At 43.3% G+C, this 22786-nt stretch overlaps 1 protein-coding gene across 1 annotated transcript in view; it reads right to left on the bottom strand.

Annotated features, from left to right (window-relative positions):
* Positions 1–22786, bottom strand: part of frya (furry homolog a (Drosophila)) — a 41708-nt gene that overhangs the window by 5889 nt on the left and 13033 nt on the right. Inside the window, exons 9-53 of the mRNA XM_076100694.1 lie at positions 22685–22777; positions 22460–22558; positions 21768–21869; positions 21475–21578; positions 20848–20956; positions 20604–20690; positions 20072–20243; positions 19788–19920; positions 19450–19557; positions 18463–18718; positions 18073–18255; positions 17894–17980; positions 17097–17356; positions 16776–16965; positions 16390–16514; positions 16086–16143; positions 15788–15879; positions 15394–15566; positions 14752–14912; positions 13999–14109; positions 13337–13491; positions 12912–13011; positions 12654–12825; positions 12048–12304; positions 11808–11954; positions 11545–11713; positions 11292–11382; positions 11124–11206; positions 10486–10636; positions 10114–10217; positions 8982–9167; positions 7674–7872; positions 7053–7174; positions 6752–6939; positions 6365–6459; positions 5703–6265; positions 5418–5515; positions 5168–5338; positions 4899–5039; positions 4180–4359; positions 3316–3480; positions 3110–3184; positions 2851–3021; positions 2587–2595; positions 677–877 (exon numbers count right to left, since the gene is read on the bottom strand). Coding sequence (XP_075956809.1) covers positions 677–877; positions 2587–2595; positions 2851–3021; positions 3110–3184; positions 3316–3480; positions 4180–4359; positions 4899–5039; positions 5168–5338; positions 5418–5515; positions 5703–6265; positions 6365–6459; positions 6752–6939; positions 7053–7174; positions 7674–7872; positions 8982–9167; positions 10114–10217; positions 10486–10636; positions 11124–11206; positions 11292–11382; positions 11545–11713; positions 11808–11954; positions 12048–12304; positions 12654–12825; positions 12912–13011; positions 13337–13491; positions 13999–14109; positions 14752–14912; positions 15394–15566; positions 15788–15879; positions 16086–16143; positions 16390–16514; positions 16776–16965; positions 17097–17356; positions 17894–17980; positions 18073–18255; positions 18463–18718; positions 19450–19557; positions 19788–19920; positions 20072–20243; positions 20604–20690; positions 20848–20956; positions 21475–21578; positions 21768–21869; positions 22460–22558; positions 22685–22777 — 6696 coding nt within the window. The remainder of the gene's footprint in view (positions 1–676; positions 878–2586; positions 2596–2850; positions 3022–3109; positions 3185–3315; positions 3481–4179; positions 4360–4898; positions 5040–5167; positions 5339–5417; positions 5516–5702; positions 6266–6364; positions 6460–6751; positions 6940–7052; positions 7175–7673; positions 7873–8981; positions 9168–10113; positions 10218–10485; positions 10637–11123; positions 11207–11291; positions 11383–11544; positions 11714–11807; positions 11955–12047; positions 12305–12653; positions 12826–12911; positions 13012–13336; positions 13492–13998; positions 14110–14751; positions 14913–15393; positions 15567–15787; positions 15880–16085; positions 16144–16389; positions 16515–16775; positions 16966–17096; positions 17357–17893; positions 17981–18072; positions 18256–18462; positions 18719–19449; positions 19558–19787; positions 19921–20071; positions 20244–20603; positions 20691–20847; positions 20957–21474; positions 21579–21767; positions 21870–22459; positions 22559–22684; positions 22778–22786) is intronic.

Raw genomic sequence — 22786 nt, 5'->3', positions numbered from 1 at the left:
CTTGAGCTAATACTGCAAGAGGACCAGTGGTCGAGGGATAACAGAAAGATGATGCAAACCTTTAAAGCTCTGCTAGCTGCCCCTGGACACTGCAGTGTTCATTAAAGCCTACAATTTACAGACGAACAAACAGGATGCAGATAATTTTGCTATTTTTTTGAGATTTTAAAATTTGATCCTGTGGTTGGAAAAGCTTAATGGTTATTAACGTCGAAAGGCCTTATTCACTTGGGAGCATGAATGTGCTCAGCAAATTAAATTATCAGATATTATGTGTGCAAAGTAGACAATAACCTGAGGGGGGCACAAGAGGAGAGCTCATAGATTGTCCAAGATACTAATAATGTATCCTCTGAATGCCCTAAGTAGCTTTCATTTGCCAATATGGTTTGTCAGGGATTATGTTTCTGCAGGGTTCACCAAGTAAAATGTAAGACCTTTTTAGATGTTTTAAATACCACATAGAATGCAAATTAATGTTATGTTTTACTGGCTGTTGGTTAGCGAATTATGTCCACCAAAATGAAATTCAATATGCTTTAATATGGTTGTATTTTGGACTTTTCAAAACCTGCACATACCCTGTGATAAAGATATGTTTCCTGATGCTTTAACAGCTAGGTTTTCCCTCCATTATGACATCAATCTATTGGCATACAGCTGGAAGTGAACTTACGAGCTGTGATTGGGAGAGTCTCTGGCTGGCGATGAGGGAATCTTCCTCAGACGACTCGTCTGAGTCTTCACGGGTGATCTTGCAGAGGCTGGGCATGCTGCTGGACAGCTGACTCTCCTCCAGGGGCTGCAGGTCACTCCGGTCCAGACTGTCCATGGAGCGTCTACGCACACCCCAGTTGAAGTTGTCCATAGTCTCTCCCTGCAACACAGAATGATGTTAAGTTACCAAGTAAGTTCCAAGAAGTGAAGCACAATCCAACACAAACACATGCACACGCAAAACGATTCCGTATACACACATTCACGCAACCATGCAGTGCAGGTTCAGGGAGGGGCTAGTCTCTGAGGGAGGTTGTTCCCCTCATAGCTAACAATGGAGGGAATACTGGAGCATAGTATCCTCACAAAGAGAGTTTCCTCAAACTACAGCCAAATAGCCAAGATGATGGTGAAACTGGCAGAAAAATATGGATGTAAAAACACTCTGATATTGTCGGACTTAAATATTTACAGGTCTTTAGCCCCTGAGTTTGTCTGTTCCTTGTTTAAAATGCGGAGTGACTTTTCAGCTGGACTCAGCCAACTTCCACATTCCACCAAAGCTCCACATCAACAGATTCGACAAGGGAGAGTTCCTGTGGCGATTAGCTTAATGCCTCCTGCCACTGATAGGAAGTAAAGGCTTTGACTTTGGTCTCTCAGCTTCTTTTTCTTTTAAAATAAACCATTTGTGAACAAAAACAAAGTTTGTATGTGGTCAAAAAAAACTTGTCAGGCCATTCGACTTGTTGTGGTGTCATTAACTTAAAAACTGACAGCATCGCACTTTTGCCGACCACAGCATTTGTTTTAGTTTTCAGTCTGAAATTCAAGCAGGCACTGGCAGAACAGCTGACACTGTTTTCCAGTGTGCAAAGTGTGCAGCTTTACATGCACAGAGATGTGTTATTCCCACAGCATCACTTTGCTGAAAATGGCAAGATGTTACTGTGGTTTCTAAGCTTGACTAAGAAGTACTAAAATGAAACAAAGAGATATTCATAATTGAACAATGCAACATGAGTGATGTTAAATGTAATCAGTGAGAGCAACGTTATTGCGGTAAACAATGTGAACAACAATGTGTATATCATCAGCATTTGGGCTTCAGTGTAAATTGACAGAACTGACTTGAGAGAGTCTAATGTTCTTCTCCTCAAGGTAAACCAACAGAAAAGTTAACTGCATGAACTTATTAAATAAATAAGTGTACACATGGTAAGGTGTTTAACTTACTGTTTGTATTTCAAAAATAAGGATTTCAGTGTGATGTGTATGAGAATAGCTGAAACTGAACACAGTTTCTGTTTGTACTGTGTCTGTAGATGGCGATAACATCCCATCTGCAATTACATTTACAGTTCTATGTACAAATGAGACCTACAACTGAGTGCACATACTATATTTTGTAAAATCGAGTGAGATCTGCAACTTAAATGAAGGGGGGGAGATGTTACTCTAATATAGGTCAGCTGTGTGTAAAATATAAAAAAAAAAAACAGTTTTCTCTCTATAACCAGGAAAAAAGAATTAAAGACTGTTTAATAAAACTGAGGTTATATACATGAATCAGTAATCCTGGTTAAAGATACCTTATGTTGCGTTTCACTGGTGACTGTATCAGACTGTGACTTAAGACTACTAGTCCTATGTGATGTGATGTCTATATGCTAAACCTACTGTGTTTCTAATACTTACGAGTTGTGTGGATATATCTCTCTTACACTACATGAACATTGCAGAATCGGTTTTGTAAATTACAAGGCATGCACACACATTTGTTTCTCTTTGCCATCAGTGTGGCAGTTCACTAAATGATCTACACAAGCAAACGCTCTTTTAAAGAAAATGTAACATGACTAAACTTACCTGTAGCTCCTAGATAGCACAGACAGAAAAAACAGAAAAAAGAAACCCCATTACTCAGAGCAGGCAACCTGACCCAGGACAGTATACGAGTGCTCTTTGGAGTAAAATACTCTGGCACCTTTGTGCTGATGTCAGTCATGTTGCTTTTTTGTTGCTTTTGCTTCACAAGTCTGACAATGTTTGTTTTCAATCAAATGTGCGAGGGGGTGAGAAGGAGAATGAATTGTTTTCTTGTTTCAAAACGTTTGAGGTCCTGAAACTCACCTCTCCGTCTTCAAGCTCCACATCGAGGAAGTCAAAGTCTCTAAAGACTCTGAACTGTTGCTCTGAAGTCGTGTCGTCCGTGTTGTCTGGCTCCCGGGTCCCGTCGTCGGAGGACACCAGGCTGGGCTGGTGCTCCATGAGGTCCAGCTCCCCACAACTGGAGAAGATCACCTACAAGAGCAACAAAGAGTCGCAAATTAAGAAGGGCTTACGGCGAGTATTACAATTCAGAGCACTGCTAAAATAAAGTGTATCTTACCGAAGGATTTTTTGTGAGCCCCACTTCTTGTCCACACAGAGACAATACATTCACCAGTTTTTCCCGTGTTCTTTTCTGTGGAGATATTTTTCACAAAAAGATGCAAATAAAATGAATTAAATAGGCACCAAATAGAGCCATTATCAAATCATCCCCCATCATATTTATGAGCATTATTCTAAGAAGGAAAGGGCAGAAGTGCTCACCTGGGAAGACTGAGGCCTCTTCCAGCTGACTGGCACCAGAACGTTGTTGGAAGTGGATCCAGAGGAGGTGGAGGAGGTGCTGCGGGTCACTGCTGTGCTCCTGCTCTTCACATCTAGGCCTGGAGAACGCTGCAGGTCGTCAAAACGCCGACCAATCACTGGCGTCTAACAGCGCGGACGCAAACAAAGACAGACGCGTGCAGACAGAAACCTCGATGAGTCAGGGAAAGTTAGAAGAGGAGAAAGTCACTCTCTGCTTCGTCAATCAATGACTCAGGCTCCATAGCAGCTCCTGTTTTTATCCGAGATGACCGTACAGTGATCAATATTTCACGTTTTATCTTTTAAAAACGGCATTTATCTTTTATCAATGTTCACAATTTATACTCAACTCGTTATTACGAATGCGTGAAGCATTTGAGGAAAAACAAACCTTTCCTCTGCTTTATCCCACTAGATTCACACACTGTTGGCTATCTACTAAAAGTGACTGATTCACATACAAAGGACGGCAGCAAAGAGCTGACATCATTTCCTGCCATTCATGAACTGCCCAAATAGCTCCCTGTTTAGTTCCCACACATACACCACTCTGTCTGTATCTTTGACACCACTTTCCAGCTCTTGCTTGGCTAATTGTGTTTAACTTTGGAGCTTTCAAGTTAATCTCGAGGGGTTTGGTCAAAAAGAAATATCAGCATTACGGAAGGGGAAGAATTGTTTCCTTTCCAAAAAGCTTTACACACAACCTCAACAAGCACCGCTCCCTGGAAAATACAGGGAAAATCAGACAAGCATTAAGCTCTCCCCGAGCTACAGGGACTTTCAAACCAAGAACACGGTAAAAGAGAAAGTGTCTCTAACCTCAGATATGTCAAAGTGGAAATCCAGCGTTTTCCCAGGCAAAGCTTTGGAGGAGCGGTCCCATACGCGGCTGATGTCCTCATAGGAGAGGACACTTTGTGTGGATGACGGCTGCACCAAACTGGCTGATCGAGAAACCACCAGCTTCAGGATATTCAATGCTTCCTTCCAATGGACAGTCTGTAGTTGACACAGACATACACACATCAATTCACCCGTACACGCAGACAAAAAAACAACACAACCACATGTTTCGAAAGAAACAACCGCACATGTCTTTCTGTGTGTTTTAATGTGGTTCTATTTTTAGAGACAAGTGTTCTGGCCAATGAAGGAAAGTGGACTCGGTGTGAGAATAAGCAGAGCCTGTGGCAGAAGGGCAGACTGTTTATAGTTTGGGTGTGTCTACAAATTGACTGCACTGACACAAGACAGCTTTTCTTCCCCTCCTTTTTTTCCCCATGAACACTTACAAAAGGAACAGGGAACACAAGACTCTTACTCAGAGCACGATGCCGAAAGGTTTCCAATGATAACATCTGACGCAGGCGATCTGAATGTTTTCCCTTTACGAGCACATATATCTCAAAGAGTAAAAGTGTTACCACAAAACTTATTAAAAAAAATATATACAGCCATTGACTGAAAATCAATGTGAGGCACACTGTCACCACATATTTAAACTAATTATCTGCAGTAGGACACATAGTCAATCTCACCTGGACAAATTTCTCAATTGTCTTGAGCACCTCCATGTTGAACGGTTTGGCTTGAATTCCACCCAGGTCCATGTGACTCAGGAGGCTGTAGATGATCTGTAAAAGAGTCTGCTGCATACAGGGGAGACCCTTCTCCAACAGCTGTTACAACAGAACGAAATGCCATGAATTAATGTAGCACCCTTTGAAAAGCTGTAGTGTACAATTATTTTACAAGCCCGTTACTGCCACTTGGCAAATATATGATCAGCTGATGTAGCTGCACAAACCTCTGCCATGTAAGTGACCAGGTTGAGGGTGATATCGGAGAAAGCCTCGTGAAGATACCGACACACCACGTTCACCCAGGAGAAGCAGTCTCGTGTGTAGGAGTGCGTTTTATACAGACTCATGACATGAGCAAGGTTGGAGAGCTTAGCGTTCTTCTCCTCGAGGCATACCTGCGCACAAAAAGAGCATTAGCTTCAAACACATTATCTTTAAGGGAAGATGAAGAAAGACATGTTAATGGAGCCAAACCTGGGCTATCTTCTCGGCAACGTCTTGACAGAACGGCGTGGGCCCATCAAAGTTCTGCACCAGATGTGGGAGCAGGCAGAGAACATTCAAGGGAAACCCTAATGGATGAAGCAGACAAATTCATTCAATATTTCAAATAAAAATATACACATATGGTTTTTTAATGTGCTGCACTACATTATTACAATACTGCCACAAACCAGCGGTTTACAGACACCTAAAATCTAAGAATATCAACAATCATCTGTTTTAGCAACCCCATATCTACTGTTTCCTACAGTGTACCTATGGCTTGTGACGTGTCCACCACAGGCACTCGTGACACCGGTGTGAGTTGGCAGAAGAGCTGGAGGGTGAGGTCAGTGGTGGACGCGGAGGTGAAGCCCTTCAGCAGCAGCTGCTGGAGCCCAGTGAAGCTGCTCCATTGAAGCTGGCTCTGCAGTTTCTCCAGCTTCTCCCTGTTCTCCTGTTTGTCTAGCGACATGTGGCCCAGCAGCTTATTCAGCAGTCTCAAAGACATCTGATACTCAAACTCAAAGTCCGACTCCATCAGTGACACGGCCACCCAGAAGATGGTGGCCAGCAGGTTGCTGGGGTGGTTGATATTGGTCGGGTCGTTGATGTTGTCTTTCGATGAGGAAGAGCTGCGGGTCTGTTCACAGGCTTGGATGCGGTCCAGCGTAGCGCTGCGAGGTGGATCGGACCACCTGTCCGCCTCTCCAAACTTCTTGGGGACAGAGGAGCTCCTCTGATGTCGGCTCCTCTCTTCTCTTCTAAGATTGAGCTGCCCTGTGCTCTTCCTGTTGGACAGCAGCTTGAGACTGGTGAGGAAATCTGGAGACGAGGCTCTGGAATTAAACAAACAACAAATTGAAGTTACTGTATGTTTTAACAAAAAAGAAAAAGAAAATACTTTCAACAGAAATATATGTACAGGAGACACAAACCTCGTCAAGATGGCCATGAGATCATTGTTCTTGAGACATTCAGCCAAGTTATCCACCACAGATTCCAGTGTAAGTAATACCTCCATCACATAGCCCTGCAAGGGAGAAAAAGACAACTGCAGTTCTGTGGAGGATCTTCTTGTATCATTCAATTATATAATAGATTAAAAAGCAACAGCTAGATTTGAATAATATTTGATGGGCAGGTAGTTCAAGGATATGCTGATTAGACTTTAATGATGATCTAGGATTTCTGCCATTAGATGATTACTAGATTTGTTCATGTGCTCATAAGAGGGTCAAACATCTGGGGCATCAAACTCATTTGCTAAGCAGCAATGTACACACACACACACACACACACACACACACACACAGAGCACTAACCTGCACCTCCTCTCCATGCTCTCCCACGACTTCCACCAGCCGTGAGAGCAGGTCGGACACAGCGTGGGCAGAAATGGGCTGCCGGAGGGCCCGGAACACCTGGAAGGAACGGCCCGCGTAGTGACGAGATGAACTACACAAGGCCGTCTGCAGCGCCACGTCACTGAGCTGCTGCTCCAGGTGGAAATCTAACGAGGTCACAGATGAGAGTGTTGTCACGAAAATGAGAATAATTGAGTGGTAAAGTGAGGTTCTGTTTACTTCATTAGTAGTTACTGTGAAGGATTTACTGAAGGGTTACCTGACTTGGACTCTTTGAACACAGAAACCACATGTCGCAGAAAGTTTGTCAGCTCCCCAGTGCTTTTTGAAATGTAGTTCTTTGCCGAAATGTCCTCATGGCACCACAGTGGTCCATATGCTCTATAAAACAACAGTTTCATAGTTACTAACAACACACAGTACATTCTCTATGTGTCTATGTGGAGGTCCACTATTGAAGAAAGTGGGACAATTAGCTGACTGTTCTGAATAAGCTGTACCGAGCCCAAAGTCAGATGCTACCCTGGCTTTGTTTAGATTAGTATTGTCCGTACTTAAACTGGCAAAAAGCAGTTCTAAACAAATCCAATTCTAAACATCTCAAGAGAGTTTGCAAGATGACAGTGACTAACTTATATTTCCAAAGTGTACAATGAATCATGGTAAATGCCAGCTGCACTCACTAAATTGAAATATGTAATCTAATGTACTTGTAAAATAATCTATTGCACTATGCAGGCAGCACCACTAGGTGGTAATCTACATCAAGAAATATGAGAAAGCATATCCGCGCATCAGAAGGTCATCTCTGCTGTGTGTAACATGCCTTCACTGTGCACTTGCTGGAAATGATTTCAATGACAGCGTATTAAATCAGCACCTTATGGTTAAAAACTCAATGAGCTTGTTAGTCTTCTCGTCCATTTTATTGGAAGCCACCAGCTCCTCCACCTCATGTGAGATCTCCGGCAGGTTGTTGCTGCTGCCTCCCAGACTCAAACTGGATGATGTAGAAGAAGAACTCAGACCAGAGTCTGGCACAGGAGACGCTTGACACTCCCGTAGGAAGTCAGAACATCCTCCTGAACACAACAGAGGAACAGGTTTGTGATCAGAAACAGGTTACAGCGATTCAGTTGGATGTTTGATTTTATTTTCCTAACTGCAACTTGGAGGAGAGAACATTTGGGGAGCAGCATGGCCTGTGTTTTGACATGTCTGGAATTTAAATCCAATTAGCCTTGTCTACTGATAAGATGCATTTCATGTGGTAAACTGTCAAGTTTAACTACTAAATCGCTGCTGTGACGGCCTCTGGCTTTAAGCAGGGCCTGCTGTGGGCGTTCCCTTGTTTTCTTGTCTGTGCTGTCTTGCAGGTCCCTTGTACAATTGGGAGCACCTGGCCAGTCTCCCAGGGGTATATAGGACCTGCCTGCCGCAGACGGGAGCTCTCTCCGTTCCTGCAGCACCATGTCTTTGTTTTGTTAAGAATAAATGCAAACTTTTCCGTCTAACCACCCGTGTGTCTTCCGTTTTGTTTTGGCTCAAGAGCCGGGTCGTGACACTGCACACTTAATCTGCTTGTTGTTAATTTACAAACTGATTAGTTCTGCAAAATATTACACAAATCATACAAATATAATAAACATGGGAGTGTAGATGTTACAAAGGCTGAGAGGAAAATGGGATGTTTTCTTTGGATCTCAATGGCTGTGTGAAAGAACACTGTCTTTTACCATGCAAGTCGTATCCAAACTGTCCAATGGACAAATAATACTCTTCACATTTGCAAAACAAATAATCGACAGGGAGAGGTGTGGGGGGGGGGGAGCCAAACTAGCCTATCCAAGCCCGAGCGGATGGCCTCAATTTGGGCAAGAGGACGAAAATGGCAGAATGGAATGCTTTAATCAAGACCTTCGATATCCTCTGTGCTCAATATTGCTTTTGGCACAGTGTCCAAATATTTTCTCCCCCGATAAGAACCTTATCCATCCTCTGAAAGGATAGATGTGTTGGTAGCATTCCCCTCCTGTTGTTGACGTTTTTTATTAGCCAGAGAAAGGAGCAATGTGTCAAGCCAAGCAGCTCTGTCAACTGGACCCAGGTCTACTCCAAGCCTTTCAGTATCAATGTGTTTTAGTTGAGAAAACTCTGTTGAGTATTACTAAAAGCTCATATTTTTTACCTGAAGGTAAATATTCCGGCTGGAGACTTGGTTTGCAGGTGAGGGTCTTAGTGCCGTTGATCTCACGTGTCTGCAGTAAAACTGAGGCGATGGCCTGGAAGTTGTTGTTACAGGACAACGTGATGAGCAGGTGGAGAAGGAGACGTTTGCTGTGCTCAAAAACTTCTGTACGGTAGTGATCCATACCTGAGGAAAGGAACGGACCTGTTTCAGTGATCTTTAAGACAAAGCAGCATTGTAGTCAAGAAGACCACCTAAACCAAGACCAGAGTGTATGGAGACCGAGACAAGACCAAGACTTTGAGGGGTTGACACTTGGTTGACTTGGTCGACCAAGAACAAGGCAGGGCAAAACTGAGCCAAGACCAGACCAGTGCAAGTCTCCCACTGCATGACAAGCTTATGATAAAATGTGTAACATGCAAACCTTAAGCACTCCTCATGATGATCTGAAATATCCACATTCCCATAAAAAACAACCACAGAAAACAAATGAAGACATTTATACGCATATATGTGTGTATGTACTGTATGTACTGTATAAGTTTACCATGAGGAATTTCTTGATAGAGAAGAATGTTCCTTTGTTTTCTATCAGCAAAGAAATCTAATGAGCTGAAATCAACTTAACCATCTTTATTCAACATGTTCTATGTTTTACCATCCACCTAACACATTACACTCTTCTTGTTTCGTAGTTATTGGTTGCACTTGAAGCAGGACGTTTTACATCCGGTCACAGTAATGATAATAAATAAATCAGACAATGCACAGGCAATTTAGTGATCATTGGTCTTGACTGATCCTGTAATAAAAGTCCTCTCTGAGACCGAGACAAGGCAGAGGAAAAATGTACAGACAGGACCTTCAAAAAGTGGTCTTGAGACCACTCGATCGATCTTGAGTACGACAACACTGAGACACGGTGTTGGCTGTTATTGAACGACTAGAGTTTCTTTTGACTCGGCTGTGACAAAAGGCCACAGTAAGTAAAATGCTACAGGAGCAAAAATGCTAGCAGTTCCGAGGGTTAAACATTATCTGCCATGACATTTTTTTTTGTATTACGTCAAATATCATGAAATGACATGGATGATTTTTACGGGAATGGCTGATAATAATGTAAACTCACCCAAAAACAAGGCATGTAGCAGCAAAGGCAAGTGCATGGCCCAGTCCTCTCTCACACTGTGGTCCACCACCATCTCTGTCATGAAGATGACCGCTATATTGCACCTAAACCAAACAAAAACACCAACTGCTAAGCCTCTCAATCAAATGAAACACAACCACACACCAAACATATCTAATCCCCAAAAACATGACCTTGAAGTGCACAGCATCAGAGTGAAAAAGCTGAGTGGTGCTGCCTTTATCTGCGGGCATTCAAAGGTAAACTGTGACAGTTTATTTAAGGTCCAAGATCAGTCTGATCTCAAAGTAAACAGCTCTCATTAGTTATTATTAGAATCACATTTTGCCTTAATGAAAGCAGCAGTCTAACCTGTGCAGTGGTCCTCTGGGAGTGATGGTCTCTGGCAAGAAATCCACCAGTGGAGCCCAACATCCTCCATTCAGAGGCATGGGCAGTGGATGGGGCTGATTGGCCTCAATGACAACCATCAGCCAATCAGCATAGGGGGGCAGAGGTTCACCTAAATTATTACAGAAAATGATAATGCTGGCATTTATCCAGCACACACACACATATGACGAATTGCAATCAGAGTTTGTGGAACTCCACAGCTGGACATGGCATGTGGGCAAATGACAGATTGGAGATTTATTTAAATAATGTACAACTATGTAAAATCATGAGAACTTCCATTTTGTCAAAGGGTGCTTTTCATTCTTACTCACATTAGTCTGCAGGACCAAGTCAGACCAAGAGAGTATCATAAAGACGTTTTTGGGTCACTGGCAGCAGTGCAGAGGCCCTGGGCTTGACTACTTTTATTTCAGTGCCAGTTCTCACAGAAGCCTTTTAAGCACCCCAGGACACTCTGCACTGCTCATGCATTATCAATGACACCATGCCGGCCACCATCTTACCCTCCAAACCAGCCTGTGTATTCCACACTCACCAGACACTCATGACAACTACAGTTTTTCAAAGGGTGTCTGGTACAGAAATACACTCACTCTTATCTTCGTCGTAAGATCCTCCTGAGCTGTTGCTGTAGCGTGATTCCAGGCGGTTGTGGGCTCTCATTAAGTGGCTCAGCCTGAGGTCAGAAAAACAATCATCATGATGGGCATTGGTAGGAGTATAATTCATCTAATGTTACGCTTTAATATCTTGCTCCCTACCTCTCCTCATGCTCCTTTACAGTCTTGGTATCATCTGTGTCAGGAAAGCTCTCTTGGCCTGCAACAACAGTATTGCTACTTGATGTGGTGCCTAGAAAAAAAAAAAGAGCAAAATACTTTTACAGTATGTTTAATGAAATTCAACTGAGCATAATCTTTAACACCAACACCGCTTCACATTCCCCACAGAGCAAACACAAATACAAATTTCAACTGGTGTTCCCTCTGTTGAGTGTTTTAGATGAAGACGTACCTGAAGCTGCTGTGGAGGCCTTGCTTGTAGCAGTGAAGCGATAGAAAGGAGGGCTATCACAGTGCTGCACCACCGGGTTGACTGGATCTGTTTGTTGTAACTCAAATATCAACTCCTCCATGGTTTGTATGGTGTTGTTCCGGCACAGATAGATCACCACCTTCTTGATCTGAACAAATAAATCACAGAACATACGTGAGAAACTAAAAAAGAAGTAGCTACATGATGTTTTCCAGTTGGCCTTAATGATACATATATCTTACATATGGCAGGAGGGTGGTATCACTGCTGACGCCGCATAAGCTGATGAGAAACTGCAGGGCGGTCCTCAGATTGTTGCGCCACTTCTCATTGCAGACTAAAGCATTCCAGGAGTTTTCCATCTCTGGTCCAGGTAGGTCATCTCCATACTGACCACAGGGGTTAAAGAAAGACGACATGTTAGCTGCACTGACTGATTACCCATGCCCCATTTCATCACATTTCCCCAACACGACTTTTACCTTGGCGGTCATGAACATGAGGTTATTGAGAACCATGGATGTGGCCTGTAAGGAGCCCCAGCCAGTGCCCTGCAGTTGGTGGGATGAACCTGTGCTGGTCGTCTGGATAGCAGCGTTATAATCCGAGGTGCATGGTGTGAAGACCGGCAGCAGCAGGCCGCTGTCCACCAGCTCAATGTTACTGAGCCAGGGCAGGAGGTAGGTCAGCATGATCTGCCTCCCATTAGGATGAGTGGTGGGAAACCTCTGGCTAACCTCTGGAACAAGCAGGGAAAAGGCAATGTTAACATCAGAATAACATCAGCGGGGATACTCTTCACCATAATCGTCAGTTTAATCCTGAACTGCATATGAATTCAACTTAAGCCTGGGATTCCCTTACTCGATTTAAGCTCTCAGTGTTTCTGTGGTCAGTGGGAGGGTCCATATATACAGTATTTGTGTGGGTGGTGGGAGAGGAAGACTACTCTGGAAGATGAGCGCGCAGCATTTAGTGGGAAACCATAAAAAGATGACAAGCCTGTGAGAGTATTACAGCAGGCGGAAATACCACGGCTAGCCCTATTGTGGCCACATACGCAGCACAGATATGATATAAACAGCTACCTGAGAAAAGAGGAAGTGTGAGTTCAGGGTACATGCTGGCCAGCTGGCTGGAGAGCTGAGGCAGGGAGACACTGTACAGAGGTGGCAGTGGACCGTGGGTGCCGTAGAGGATGCTGTTTGGCTTCTGCTCTGTAATCTTCTTAGAGTACACAAACAACTTTGCTTCAAGAATCTGTTCAAAGAAAGAGGAGAAGTGTGTCATGTATCCATTAAACCCGACACAGAAGCACAAGAAGCAGCTGTGTTTGTGTATCTCACCTGCATTAGCTGCATTGAAATCTCGTAGATTTCTCTGTTGGTGTCTGATGCCTTGAAGAGGACCAGATTCAGCAGTGTTACTATATCACTTGGATAGTTTCTGCTAGTTAGGACACAGAGAGAAAGAAATAACGTAATGGTTCAGTGTTAATATCTTAAGTGTCCCACATAATGTTTGGGATGATTTTTTTGGAGTTAAAGCACAAAAGGAAGTCCAACTTCAGATAAATAATGAGCCATTTAAGAGGATCAGCTGAGGTGATCCTTTAAAGAGCCAGTTTGCTGTTGGTTTCCCCACTTGGACTAGAAAACTGGACGATCATACCTGATGGATCATAACTGCCCTTGATGAAAGCTGTGTTTGTGCACAGGCAGCTGACCTTAACTAGCTGAACAGATAGCAGAGAGATTGTGAGATTTTCTACCTGCTGCCGCAGACCGTAGCGATGGCTTTGAAGCAGCCTGAGGCGAGCTGGTAGGAGCCTGTGTAGCAGCGATCCACTGCCCAGTTGAACAGGTTGACCTGGTCGGCATTGAGCTCCAGGAGCAGGATGACGACTTCACAGCCAAGCTGGTGGACCTGAGCCAGGAGCAGACACCAACAGTATTTTTAAGCATCACCTGTATTCCTGATTTTACGTGACACAAATATCTGAGGCTGTGTGTATTTCTCAAAGATCTAGGAGAGTAAAATCATTCCAACAGCTTTACTTCTGTCACACAGCAAATATGATGAATTACATGTTCTTGGCTACCTGCCCAGTGCCTGGTACACATCAAGCCATGTAATGATAGGATAAGGGCTCAAAGTCAACTTTGACAAGGAAGAATGTGTTCAATAAACATGCAGGTGATTTATCTCGTATCACAGTAAACTGGAAAAAAAGAGAACATCAGACAAATTAATTTTGATACAAAAACTCTCTTCACTACTTGCCAGCAATCCTGCAAGATAATGGCCAGCACTTGGCAATGTCTATTGTTGGGCTTTTAGACAAAGCAGGCCTCAGTAAGCGATCAGAAGGGGGGCTTTCTGGGTCAGCTCTTTGTTTAAATGCACCGCGGTGGTAAAGCATTGGCCACGTACCCGCTGATCCTGACAGGCGAGTATATTATCCAGCCACTTGTAGAGGTATCCGTCTGGAGAGAGGCCAACGTTATCAAACACAGGCCCGCAGCACAGCACAGCAGACATGGCCTGGAAGAACAAACAGTCAACAGTTGCAACACTGCACACGGCTCAGAATGCCCGCAGGAGGTACGTGTTGAGCTCCCAGAAGCCTTTTTGTGTGACTTTACACAGCAGCGCTCGTGTTTACCAATCAACAAAGTCTGTTGTTGCTTTAAACCTAAAGATAGAAGTGGGCGGATTTACGCTCACGGTCACACTTCAGTTCAGGAGAGAGTGTTCTGTACTTGAGTTTGTATTCGTCTTGTGGGGGGAGAAGAGTCCATACCAAACAACATCGTTACATTTAAAGCAGAGAAAGAATGGGAGGATTTTTCTCGGAGGCAGCACCACCTAGTGATGCAGGGGCCGTTTCACAAAAGTGATTTGCTAGCACACGGATTGCAAAAGGTGGCAGCGTCTCGTTTCAAAGATTGTCGGTCAGCAAAATAGGTTAGATCGTTATATACACAAAACATATTTCACTGTATCATTCTACAATAGACAAGAGGACATTTGTGGACTTATTCTGCACTTGTTCTCAAACGTACGCTTTGTAATTGAATAAAAACAGACCAAGACGCATGTTTCTATTTCTTCTATGCATTAGGGGGTAATATTAAAATATATAATAGTTTGTGGAAGGCATTGGATTGCATGATGTATGTTTACCTTTAGGGCACAATATTGATATCTTGTGATCTGGTGATTCCTATCACTGTAGCGGTCCAGAGGGGTGAACATGATGCTGAAAGGACCGGCCCACTGACTGAAGAGGATGAAGAGGTGATGCCGCAGGCTCTGCTGTGGAAACAGGAAGCGCCTGTGGTGCACTGGGGAGGGAGACAAGAAAGTCTGTTATAGGTCTGCTCATTGAGAGAGTAAGGAGTCAGCAATAAAAAAAAAATGCAAGCATCTTAAACCCTTAACTAACTACTAAAAGTGCATTTCACGATATGATAACAAGGTGCTGATGTCCCTCGACAGATCATTAGCCATTCAGTGGGGACCTGTGAAGGCTCGGCAACCCATGAGTCATCATCTATCCTTGGCTGCTCTGTCCTTAAGCTGCACTATTTTTGGATCTACTCCCCTTGGGCTACCTCCACATCAAGATCAATATCAGGAGTCTTGTGCTCCATGTGATGTGCCGAACGGGAGCCTATTATAGAATTCACAATCCACAAATTGATAAAAAAAAAGGACAGATTGATTGTATCAGGCATCTAAATAAAAACAACTTATTCAGCAATTTATCAATCCGACCCGCAGAGCATTCAAAAGAAAGGCCGTTCAGGCTGAATCTTTTAGTACCTGGTACACATTGGATGAGGTTGGCCACCATTGCGCTGAAGTGAGCTCGGATGTCCTTGAGGATTTCTGCATCTTTGTCATTCTCAGCTTCCAGGAGCATACGGGTTAGATCCACATACTCCAGGAAGAGAGCGCCCAGGGCGAGGGTGTCACGTTCCAGAGCTCCGTTTGTACTGTCGGAAAAACAGGGAGACGCCCAGTGGAAATAAATTACAAACCAAACTGAAATATTTCAACTTCTTTTTCAACATGTATTAATGCTCAGGAGCCACGTAACACAAAGGTTATATCTTGATGATCTTGTTTTGTTATCTTACTTATGCTCCGCCTTTGTGTACAGTGAGTATGATACTGTACAGCGGGGCTGTAATGTGTCAACAAATGCCACACTAACCTGTCACTGATGACACCTGCATCAGCCAGCAGCTCAAAGATCCGCAGCAGCTGCAGTCTCAGCAGGTCTCGTCGTTCACGCCGCTTCTTGTTCTGCAAGCAATTATTAAGAAGTATCCTTCATGACTTAAGTCCTGCTGTGATATTATTATTAATCTTTATTTAGTGACTGAGATGTTCTGAGACACGTCAGCTCTCTGATAACTTTACAGAGCACTATCCAGTTCATTCACAAATGACATCCAGCAGTGCATGTTTTGATTTTGTTGTGTGCTGTGCTGTAAATACAATCAACCAACCTCAGGTCTTCTTTCTAACGCTTCTTTCATTAGGGGATGTAGCTCTTCCACAAGTTCCCTGTGTGCAGGCAGTCAAAACATACACAAGTCATCTTAAGGTAAAATGCATTATCAAACAACCGTCGTAAATACATTTTGTTAAATGGACGAATTACACTTCAGTGAGACTGTTGTTATTTTCTAAGGAAAAGAGACAACAACAATACTTCAATAAGCCGCTATAATATTTTGATGCTGTGCTGCTATCCATCTTTAAAACCAATGTGTCAATCAATTATAGCAAAAATGACGCCTTCCGATATACCTGAATACAAGGGAATTGGTGCGACCAAAGCCCAGAACCAGTGACTCTGTCAACTCGATGCTCTCTGCTCTCATCAGTGGAACCAACTGCTTCAGAAGCCAAGCCACAGATGGGCTCCCGATAACCTGAAACATCAAACATCGACGGTTCAGTCACACGCATAAATGACCCACGCTGCTTGAACATCACTAATTACACAGGGCTGCAATAAGGTGTTTCTGTGAAGTTAAGAATATACCGGCCTCCTGTTCCATTCATGTGAGATAGCTGCTGTGTAATTAGATGCTTACGAGTTTGAATATCAACAAGCTCCGTATGAACACCTGATCCTGGAGAGACAAAGCACTCGGGGACTTAATAAGATCAGAGGACAGCTAGGCAGCTACCTTGTTATCGTAGCTGACACCGCTGTCGGGCGTGGCGGCCGCGATCTCAGGTGTCGATGCTCTCAGATGGCCGGGGCTCATGATGCTGGGCTTGGCTACCCCGAAGCAAAGGATCAGGTAGTTTCTCCACAGGGTGACGTAATTGTCCCCGCTGCCAGACGTGTTGGTCTTCTTCGCATACACTGGGTTACTGGTGAATCATACAAAAAGAAAATCATTGTCTTTATCTGAGCTGTGTAGAACGGGGGATCTTGAGGAGGAGTTTATCATATGCAACGGGGAAGTGGTATCAAGTGGCTGTTCTTAAACAAGGACACTTACTTTGGGTCTACCAGGGGCATGAGCATCTGCATTCGAGTGAAGGCGTAGGGCCAGGCGTAGCTGAGCGCCGTCGAGCAGTGCTTGGGTAGGTTGTCCTGCCGGAGGAGGCTGTATACGCACAGCACCCAAGGGTCCTTCACGGACTGGGCAAAGATCCACACGTGTGAGGGGCTCTGAATGTCATAATGGCTGTTTACGAGCAGTGCGTTCCACTCCACGAGCCACTGAAGGTCCACGTGGTGGCCAGCTGGCAGCGGGACCTGCAAACAAGCAAGTGGCACAGTAGGGTCAAAGGTGATGACTGGACAACTCGTCCAAATAGCAACATGTCTTTTCCGACTCTCTCTTCATCCTGATGCTTAAGAATAATGAAATAAATAATAATAAAGAATAATTTAAATGTAATTAATGCAGTTAAATAATCAAATAGAATATTTTGAAAAACAATTCGATAATGCATACACGGACATTTACTGTATTATCCCTTTCTCAATAAATCTTAGCGTCATGTTGAGAGCGTGACGATTACATAAGTCAGAGTCAAAAGGTAAACAGCTGCTCAGTTCCAGCTGTTCCTCTTTTACACGCCAGATTACAAAACCAAGCTTCTGTCTTACAGTCGACGTAACAAGCATTTGCTGTTTCGTGAACCAGATTCCACATGGCTAGATATTTAAATGACACCGGATCTTTCCATGAAAGTAGCTTGAGTAGACGCAACGAATGAGCATCTCACTGCGGTGTGAATGAATCTCTACTGAGACTCCAGGTTTAGTTTGGAGCTACAAACAACTTACCGTGTCGGAGACTGTAATATTGACAAAACTCTCCAGGATTACAGGGCTGAGCTGGTCCATGACCTCTATCATTGGTTTATCGTCATCCTGCGGTTGACAAAAAAAACATAAAATCACAGTCTGTAAACTCAGTCATCAAACTTTAAGGTATTCTGTCAGTTTAACTTTGTCCCATTTACCTCAGACTGCCCAATGGTCATAAATAGACTTCGTATCTCTTTCAGTATGGCGATGGCAAGTCTGCGGGTGCTCAGCTGACAAGAGCAGAGCAGCACGAGTGCCAGTCCCTCCACTGCATGCAGCACAGTGGAGTGAGGACCTCGCTCTGCAGGCGTCTTAACACTTGAGCTGGACTGCAGCAACTGTGACATAAACATGGAAATGAAACAAAAGCGGATTTAAAAAAAGCATGATTAAAATGAGACTTTAGCACGTAACATTTTCATTCCTACAACAGGTATTTGTCAAGTGTTGGAGCGGAATAAACCCGAATGAGTCGAATTGTGATTTACCGCGTGTGAAAGGCACAAAAATATGTCATAACTGACACAAAGGTGGGTACTGTATACCTCTGCTGTGTGCACTGTAGCGGTGTCATAGCTCTTCCCTGGGGCGGCCAGCGTTAGTTTCCACTGTGTGAGCAGTTGCAGCAGTAATTTGAGGGATGTGTCTAACAGTCCCTGGTGAGTGTCTTGGACCTCACGCAACAGGAAGTTAGTGAATCCAAACAGAACGTCGTCGCGCCAGTCTGAGAAATCAACCAGCAGACTTTGCAAAGAATTCTGGGCAATGAGACGCAGCTCGTCATCCATGTGGATTGTCAATCTGAGAAAGAAGACAAAGACAAACTAGAATCAAGCAGGTTTCTTTAGAGGCATTCAATTAAGTCCCTTATCTTCTACCAATGAGAAGGTTTCATTCCAGATAAATTTAACCTGAAGATTACCCGGCGGGCAGGATGTTAACAGTGCAAAAATCCATCTCATCTGAGGTACTTCTTTGATTTAGCTATCTTAAATTTGCCTGCGGTGTACAATAAGATAAATTGTCAAGCTTCCAGTTGCCTCACATCTGAAATAAGCATGAAGTGTAAGAAAACAAACTGATCGTTGAAGTGCTGATCAGAATTGAAACTATTTTGTCATCTATGGACAAAACCCCAGATTCTGAGTCTTCAAACATAGCAAACAGTAATGAAAATTAAAGCTGCATATATTACATTGTTTTAAACACAGTAAAGTAAATAGCCATTATGTGTGGATACTGTATAAATACACGCACATATATATATATATACATACATACACAAACACATGTATATACAGTATATATCATTCCTATTATGTATTATAATTATCATCTTCGGTTAATAGCAGGAAATTCAGGTTCTTGTTCAGGTTCTGGTTCAGTGTGGCAGTTTCCTTCTCCTAAACACAAACATTAATAGCACTTGATTCTATCTCTTCAGGTTAATTATCTTGTCAGGCAGTGGGAGTGTGTGCCACCAGTGCTTTGTCTTCCTCATAAAGGTGCTTTCCTCAAGAGAGGTGACTCACCGTGAGAGCAGGTCTATGAGCTCTGGCTTGGACATCCCGTCAGGCAGGATGCGAGGAATGGCAGCGACACACGTCCTGAACAAGTCAATCTTGGGCTTTCTTTCACCTCTGTTAAGGTCACATTTTACAGCAGGTTTAACGGCATGAGCTTGCTTTCAATGTGTTCAACTGTCAAGTGTAAACTGAACTAGCACTGGGAAAATAACCAGATTGTCATCCAGGGTTAATTAAGTTAAGGTAGAGTTTATGATGGGGCTGAAACCACTTTTAACACTCGTGAGTTTTACTAACTTCAAATGTTTTGGTTTCTAGGCTGACAGAGAGGCGTGTGCACTTACGTGATCATGTCCTCAGGCTCCTTGTTCAACATCTGAGCATTAGTCATCATCATGCAGCGTCCCACCTCTTTGTCCAGGTGTCTGAGGATATGGTCAATAGCCTTCCGCACGTGAAAATAATACTGGGACATCCCTGGAGGAGAAAGAAAAACTGTTGATACCGCTGTCACTCATCTGCAAACGGCCATTTAAATTCCACATCTGATGCTTAAGCTGTCACTGCTATTTGAGTCTGCAACAGCATGGCATTTTCAGCATCCCTGACCACGGTCTGTGTCACTCACCAATGACTTTGGCCTCCTCATCTGTCAGCGTTTTGCTCAGGTATGTCTTCTTGACTCGGAGTGTATTCCCAGAGGGTAAAGTGCAACCAGTGTTAGGCATGGGAGGCTCGCCGTCCTTCTGCTGCAGTTTATCGGCGATGACCAGGAATGCTCTCAGACCAATATTCATTCTCTGCACAAAAAAGTTCAGCTGTTTTATAATCCATTTTCAATGTTGCATTATTTGTCCTGCGAGAGATTTCGAGTAAACACAACAGACAATGAAACACCACTTTAGCTGGAAAAAAAAATCAATTGTATCAGCAGTTACTGCAGTTCCAGGAACTAAACAATAGATTGTTATAGATTGTTTTGTTGCCTTACAATTGAGGGAAATGCTGTGACACAAAGCTGTAAGTCCAGCAGACATACAGTAGTCTAGGAGCACTTTCAGATAATTATATTTCGATAAAGGGCTAAATGGGGCATTTTCTTCTTCTTTTCATTTCTCTATAAACACATTAAACTGTACAAGTGAATGTTGAATGCATACCTCTGGATTAAGACTAAAGGCTTTTGCAGGTTTCCCAACATAAAGAAGGTCGAAGATGATCTCTCTCATGGCAAAATCAAGCCTTTCCTGTAATGAAATACGAAAGTGAAAATGTGATGTCATGATTGTCTAGAGATACAAGTTTCAATGAGATACCTTGTATTGGTATATTTAACATAGAGTTACATGAATTATAATTTGTGTGACTTCTCTATCGTGCAGTACAGCACGTTATTGTGTTTACCTGTGCAATGAACTGGATGATTTTGACAAAGATATTGAGAGGCATATCTCTTGGGACCACACTGCGGGAGCCTTTGGGGAAAAGTGTTGTAATAATGGTGCTGAGGCGACTGTGGACACAGAGAAATAAACACGTTATGAGGATACCTTTAACAAGCATTTAAAAAAAAGTTTGATACAAGTACATAGAAAACTGTAATAATTTGGTTTACTCCATTGCATTAAGAGAAAATCTATTTTTAGGACAAGTTTATTTTGGGCCTAATTAACACGTTTCAAATGTCCGGCTTGACCCATTTGGTATTCTTTTCTGGCCTCAGGCTCATAATAACATCTGTACAGCTGCTGAGAAACCTGTGGGCCACCGGCACTGACAATCTGGTGCAGGCCTGACCCCAGTTCATAAAAAAAAGGAAAAGAAAAGAAAAAAGCATTCCTTACACCAAAAACAATCAGTAACAAAGATGGAGGGTTTGCAGTAAAAAGGCTACTTGAATGTACTTTTAGTTTTCTTCCCCTAAAGCCAGAATCCATGCCGACTGAAAATTATTATCACAGGAAAGAAATAGTAAAAGCAGTACATCATTCTTCCTCTTTGGCTGAGGTCAAGGAGTTTTAAGATATTTACCCCTGTGTTGCAGTGTTGCTCTCACACTTGATTCTGATCATGTAGACCCACAACAGTCGATACAGGGACTCCAGTGCAACACGAGCCATCTTAGGGTCTCTGCTCTGTAATAAATTACAGATATGAAACAAAGTCAATGACGGAACAGCTTTTCAACAAGTGGCAGCCTAAAGGTTTATTAAATGTTGTGCACATTTGATACACACAACCTTTATGCATCTGAACAGTCCTCTATGATTAACAAAGACTACTGTAGTCTGAATTAAAGGCTGCTGGTTTCCAGGTTGCGTTACCTTCAGATTTGAGAGGCAGTTGTTGAGAAAGACATGCCATCTGTTGAGGAAGAACTGCTTCTGGCTGACACACAGCAGGCACGTCACCAGCGGGTAGAACGCCTGCGTAGAGAACAGTCAGTGTTTAGATCTCTTTCATCATGTTAAAATAGCTTCACACTGACTTAACGACAGGTTGAAAAATGATAGTTTCCAGGTGTAATATTTGAGTCTATCCTTCGAGTGGGTAATTTGAGGAATCATGCATTATCTCTGAACCATATCTGCATTACAGCAATGTAAGACCAGTTTCCTTTTGAAGGCATGCTGAGCTTTTCTCCTTTTGTTATGCTTTTTGCTGTTGCTATCAGGGTTGTTGTCCTTCCATTTCACTGTGAAGTGCTGTGTTGAAATGCTTTATTGAAGACTTTACATGCGCTTATATATACTCCACTGCTTTCATGCTGCTTTTAATGCTTTGAAATGGCCGCCTGTCTTCCCTCATAAATTATTTCTAGTGTGGGCGATGACGTTGGAAGAGAACATTACACAGGAGCAACCTTGAAATGCTTGAGGATTCGCAGAGACCACAGGCATCCAGGACATCTAAGCATGCAGCAGAGGGTGTCAAGAGTGAAAACGAAACAGAGGTCTACAAATCTAACAAGGCCAACAATCAAGTGTCAGTTTGTTCTTTCTGCCGATTAACTGACCAGCGAGTGCTTCTTCCTGGAGGACAAGTCCAGGGTTGTGTCGTACAAGCTGTCCACAAAGTTCCTCAGGCAGGGTACGTTCACCTCGTTCTTCACGGCCTAGAACAACATTACACACGGTCACGTGACGAGACACAGTCCTATCCAGAGTAGTGCTCTTCTACGATCCAAATTAAATATTTTGTTATGCATGCAACACATACTGAAGGAAAAAAACCAACTTACGGCTGCAACAGGAACCAAGACTTCAACAAAGAGACCAGCCAAGGCGTGCTTAATGTCCTTGTCCTTGACTTCCAGGAAATATTGGGCGCACTCCTGTAATAA

This window comes from Anarhichas minor, unplaced genomic scaffold (assembly GCF_050575085.1).
Source record: "Anarhichas minor isolate MPS153535 unplaced genomic scaffold, ASM5057508v1 ptg000026l, whole genome shotgun sequence".
NCBI classification, from domain to species: Eukaryota; Metazoa; Chordata; class Actinopteri; order Perciformes; family Anarhichadidae; genus Anarhichas; species Anarhichas minor.
The sequence above is the reverse complement of the archived record's forward strand: the minus strand, read 5'-3'. Positions and strand labels throughout refer to the sequence as shown.